At 40.7% G+C, this 6,132-nt stretch overlaps 1 protein-coding gene across 1 annotated transcript in view; it reads right to left on the bottom strand.

The window, feature by feature from the left end:
* LAMA2 (laminin subunit alpha 2) overlaps positions 1–6,132 on the bottom strand; it is a 576,898-nt gene that overhangs the window by 263,286 nt on the left and 307,480 nt on the right. The window contains exon 17 of the mRNA XM_019520301.1: positions 961–1,047. Coding sequence (XP_019375846.1) covers positions 961–1,047 — 87 coding nt within the window. The remainder of the gene's footprint in view (positions 1–960; positions 1,048–6,132) is intronic.

The following is a 6,132-nucleotide window of genomic DNA, read 5'->3' on the forward strand; positions in this document are numbered from 1 at the left end:
GCAAATGCTGCTTTCTCTCCTACAGGGGTGATAACCCCTGCCTTGTAATTGCCACTTCTGGTGCAAGCCAGTGCAATTTGAGCAGCCTCAGTGAACTGAATTCACTTACACCAACCTTAACATTCACAGAAATTCTAATCTTGGCCCTTTCTTCCATAGCACAGGAAAGGCGAGTGGGCTACAAAAATTTACCAGACAGTAGGATCTCTCTCAGTGCCAACAGATCATTAAAGCCATAAATTAAACAGATGACATAAAAACAAATTCATTATTTGTCTTTTGTATAAAGGTTCAATATAATATAATAATCTCAAGCAATGGTAACATTGCTTAAATATTTATTGGGCCTTGCTGTGTCTTTGATGCAGAGAGATATTTTTCTGCCACTATTTTAAACACAGTAGCTCCATCTGCCAAATAAAGTAGTGCAGTAGGGAAGTAGGAGCAACAAAGATTTAAAATATTGGATTAAAATAATTAAAAAAACCAATATATTCTGTTAGAAAATTGTATTTTTGGCTCCATTCTGACTTTTCAAAGAAAGACCATGATAATTCATTGAATCACTCAGCACACTCTCAATATTCAAGTGACATTCTGAAGACACAAAAATAACTATAAGGCTGAAAAGATGTGCAGAATAGTTAGATTATTTATACAAGTATTATGACTTCCTGGCAAATGGGTTTTTTTGTGAAGTTGTACCTTACTTATGAACCCTAAAATAAAACAGCAATCCCATGTTTGCTCCTGATTTATACCCCAGAGGAATAAAACCAGTAAAATGTAAATAAGTTACATCAATACCTGTGCTCAATGACAGAAGAGAGTGAATAGGAACCTCTTTATTGATATCATTTTCATTTTCATGCAACGAGAGCAATAATTAACAGGTAACAGATAACAGTGCTAGACCTGAAAAGAGAAATTGCTGAAGGGGACTTTAGGTTGTTTGCTTACCTCTCACAGCGTGGTCCTGCATACCCAGCAGCGCACTCATCACATATTAATCCATTACTTTGGTCTAAATGGCATGTTGGGCTAAAGCTATGTTGTGGATGTTGGGCAAGAAGAGGAACATGGAGGAAACATAAAAAATATATCATTAACAGCATAGTTCCATTCCTTCTTTGAAAACAGCACAAGAAAAGTCCTTTTGATCCAGCACATGGAGCTTAGGTTCGGCTCCAGCCGACAGAGTTTGGAATGACTCTGCTATTTCTGACAACACTGGATATAGCTTAATGGATGGCAGCATCCCAATTACATGTTATTATGGGACTTTAGTGTATCACTGCATTGTCAGTGCACCATTAAAAAGCGAGAATGTACAGTTGTTTGTCTGTGCCTCCAGGGCCTGGCAAAACATGCTACCCCTGACTCTACTCTTCAGCTAAATCTCTGAAACTGAAAGACAATTGAGTGGAAAGCTCAGTTAACTTGGTTTACATGGAGTGATAAAGGAAGCCAAGGCAAAAAAGGGTAGGGGGCAAAAGAAATATTTGGAAAAGCTTCCAAGAGAATCCAAGGTTAGATTTTGGCTTGAGTCTTATTTGAGCAAATCTGAAGACAACAGAAGCAGAAACAGGCCAGCAAGTTGCACTGCAGTTTCAGACGGGTCCATAAGCTACAAAGCTTTACTTTTTTGTGGTGTTTTTAGCTGTAGTTCTATATAACAAGGGTAACACAGTCATGTATTGGCAGTGAAGTTAGTTGTGAACTTACAAACCTGCTATGATTGTGTTTCACTCCAGCTCTGTTCCTTTGCCTTCTAGCATTTTGTTTTCTACATTTTCCCTCCCTGTTATAAGACTGACACACTGTAATGAGATAATCTTCTGACACAATGAAAGCTGTAAATGGTTTGAAACAATAGGGAACCAGAACTCTACCACTTTAATGCATTCTTTAGGGGTAGGGGAGTAAAAATGCTATTGTGAAAGGCAATGTTAGGACCTCAACTAGAATGTTGTGCAGAATTCTGGTCACCCATGTTCAAGAAAGATGAAAAAAGTGCAGAGAAGAGCTGTTAGGATTATCAGGGTAATGGAGAGCCTGTCTTATCACAGGAGGCTGTCAGAGCTTCACTTCTTGCACCATGCAAAATGAAGGTTAAGAAAGGATACAGTCATTTTTGTACAGTAAAATGGCAACATCAAGGAGGAATAGGTAAAGGATCTTATGGGCATAACAACAAATGGATATAAAATGGTTAACAAATAAACCAAGGATGGACAGTAGAAGAAGGTTTCTAACTGTCAGAGGCCATATGTTTCAAAACTGCATTTGAATAGCAGGCATTGTGGAAAAGAAACCTAACTTTTAAGATGGAGCTTCTTCAGACAATTTGAAGTAGTTGCCTGGTTAGCTCAGGCCTGGAATTAATGGCCCAGAAAGTGTCTTCCAGTTGTACAACCTACATTCCTATGATCTGCCTTGGGTTATTCTGATTCTATTAGGCCTCCTCTAGACATTACATTTATGCCACAATTAACATGTTAGTCATGGCATACATGGCAAAGGTGCTACATGTGCACGCAACTTAAGGTGCCATAAAATGGCAAACTAGACATAAAAATGTTCTACATAAAATGTAGAATATTGTTGTGGCTGGTTTGTATGGCACATTAAATTAAACATGAGGCAAGTCAGAGGCCAGAGCTGACAATCAGTTAATTGTCAGCTCCAGGCAATCACACCAGGGTCTTAAACCAGCCCCTGTGGGGTCTAGAGCTGGAGCCTACAATCAGCTGATAGTCAGTCCTTACCCAGACCTGCAGACACCCAGCTTTTGACTTGCCAATGCAGGGGGAGTTTGAGATCATGATCCTGGGCTCCTCCTACACTGGCAAGCAGAAAGTGCACAGTTAGTATCTGATCCCCAATCCCAAAATTGTGCCACCTGCTATGCATATGTGGTATGGCAGGAGGTGCAATTGTTGGGATCCTTTGGAGTTTTTAAATGAACATGTTCAAGGGGCCTTATAGTTAAATTCTTCTGAAACACAATCTACCCATCACAAGACATACTAATTGTCTAACAGCAACAGGACAAAGCTCTTGCGGAAGGAGTGGGTACAGTTTGAAAGGGGAGGGGATAAATATAAACAGATGTTTCCAATAATTTGCACTATTTTGAACCATGTTTCAAACCCTAACTGAAATCTAGACAATGAGAGTCAATAATAATACATTAATTGCTTCAAAAATTACTTTTCACAGTTGAGGTTCCTATTGATGCCTAGAAAATGGTATTTAGAGATTTGCTTTGGGGAACTGGCTTACATGTACAGTAGATTGCATTAGAACAATGGTCCAGGGGAACAGTAAGGATTCATTGATTTCTAAAAGCTTGTTTGTGACAAAGTTTTCTTCAAGGCCCACTGTGTCTGAAACCAGCAGACACACAGGCTGGAAAATTAAAGACATGTACCACATTGTTCCATAACATGAACAATGTACCCAACAGAGATAAAGGACTCTGCAGCATTGGCATTAGGTCACAGTGCCAAACTGCAGGGCCCTTGGGATTTCCAGTTTTAGTAAACAGACCAAATCAGGAGGCCCAGTAAAAGCCTAAATTAGGATGTGTACATGTGATGGGTTTGTGAAACAAAGGAATATGCTGACAGGACAGAATGTGGACAGTATGATGACCACAGGAAAGCCAAACAACAATGCCTGGAGATGAATCTTTATCAGAGAAGAGAAAGAATATGAAAGAAAGGATTTCAGAGCAGCAAGGTGTCCCTGGGAGTGGAACCCAAAACCACTATGGGCAGAAGGAACATCACCATCTCACCCACCCCACTGGGGGCGGGTGGGCATTGGACTTTGACCTCCAGGCTGCTGACATATGATGTTCAAGAGAGAACCTCTGGGTGGATCTCGCATACTGGCCAGACTTACCTTCCCTCTATGACAGTTCTAGGACTGGTAGATATAGAATTGTTTGCATTATTCTTATCTGTTATCACTGTGTATCAATACAATTTGCCTATTACCAAATAGAGAGGTTGTGTTCGGTCTTTATGGGTCCCCCTGGAACAAGGGGTCTGGATCATAAATCCAGTGCCAAGACCTGTAGCTATGAATTTGTAATCTCTTTTATTAGCTGTATATTACTACTTTATAGTCATAAGAATCTTGACCTGTATTGTGCAACACAGCAGCCATTTTATTCTCAGAGGTGATGTGGTCTTTGACAGAAGGGTGGAATACACTATGTACTCTTAGGAGACTGCATTTTCTTGTTATTTTTGTGGGTTTTTTAAGTCTACAGTTAAAGACACAACTAAAGATCTGTGAAGACACAGATTTTGTCTTAGTTTTTGAGAGCTAATTTGATCATAGTTCTGTATCATGACATGGTATTAACCTGACGCACTAAGATACAGTACTCCAGCAACAATTATATAAAAGTAATAATTATTAAATCACTATTATTTAGTTTTGACTAAATAATAATAAATAATACATTGCCATTTTTAATGGTTGCAATACATATATATAAGGTATTGTATAATTTGTACTTGTACATTGTGACTTAAAAATCAAGTCAAGTCCAAAGACAGTATGTGGGTGTATGTGAGGAATTCCAGATCACATACCAAGGTATATAAGAAATGCATAATAGTGGGATATCATAGTATGAGTATATTTGCTTGGGCCATGGCAACTTCATTACTCAGAAATGGTTAACTCAGAAACAGCCAAAATAAGTGATAATACAAGTCATTTTTATGCTGTAATTACCATTGTTGTTTATTATGGCAACACCATGGGCCCTCACAGGACTTGGGACTCCTATTGAGGTACTCTGTACAAATATGTAATGAGAGAGTTTCTGTCCCTGCCTAAAGGCTTACAGTAGAAAATACTTTTTTAAAGAAATGTTTTTGTTTCACAGTTTTATTGATACCAGGTTCATATCCCTCCAGGAAAACAACAAACTTTTTAGAAACTTCAAAAAATGATCCAACAGTCCCACTTCATAGTTTTCCATTTTAAGACTCCACACCTTGGGAGCTACCAGGGATAGAAGCACTGTGCTTTATGAGGAATAGCCCCCTTCCAGTGGTACAGTACTCTTGCTTTTGGCCTTCACTGCCTTTACCTGTCATTATGCCAGGCGAAAATCCTTTTTTGCAGGGAAAATCTACATCTGGGAGGAATAAACTACACAGTTCTATGGTTGATGATTTTTAATAAATCAAAGTTATGTGAAGCTCCTCAAGGGTTTGGAATGTAAAATAACTGCCAACAGTGAAAGGTTAGTGGGCAGAATGCAGAATGCAGGTAAGGCACTTAAACATACATGATGTACACCATTTATAAGATGAATATCAACTCCATGTATATCACATAAATATTAGATATGTATAGATACAGGCAGAATTGCCTAGTTACTGGACTAGTACTGGAGTATTGCCTAGTACTGGAGAAACCTTGGTTGTAGACATTACACTTAGATAGACCTAACTTAGGTTAGGTCAATCTGAGCACCAATCTGTACAGATGTTTGGGGAGGTTAGTTCAGGTCTGTCCTGGGAGGCAAAGTAAGGCTGGGCACTCACCAGCAGATCGAGACGAGATGCACGTGGGGAGGGAGGAGGAACCCGCGTGGCTCGTTAGCTGCCTCTTTGTACAATTACGGCCAGCCAGTGATGTCAGCGTCAGATACCGGCTGGCAAAAATAAAAATGGCAGCCACAGCTACGGAGGGGGTGGATAGCCAGGAGACAGAGCTGCAGCCGACACCGGCGGCACAGCGGGCTCCACGAGCAGACCCTGGGGAGCCTGATAAGCACGAGGTGATGCTGGCTGGGGGGAGAGGGGCACCCCATTGAAGACCCGTGCGGAACATCAGAGGTGAGATCAGCTGGCCAAGTGGAAGGAGAGCGGAAGTGGTACCTGAGAGTGCAGCAGGACCCAGGTGGGAGTGCTGGGACAATGGGGCACAGAGGACAACACGCCAAGGGGCGAAGACCTGGGGACAGCCCTGAAGGGGGTTGCAATCATAGATTCATAGATTCATAGATTCATAGATTAAGGGTCGGAAGGGACCTAGTAGATCTTCTAGCCCGACCCCCCGCCAGGGCGGGAGAACAACAAAAAACCCCAAAAAGAGAAA

The sequence above is a fragment of the Gavialis gangeticus genome, unplaced genomic scaffold (genome assembly GCF_001723915.1).
Source record: "Gavialis gangeticus isolate Ggan-Ray unplaced genomic scaffold, GavGan_comp1, whole genome shotgun sequence".
NCBI classification, from domain to species: Eukaryota; Metazoa; Chordata; order Crocodylia; family Gavialidae; genus Gavialis; species Gavialis gangeticus.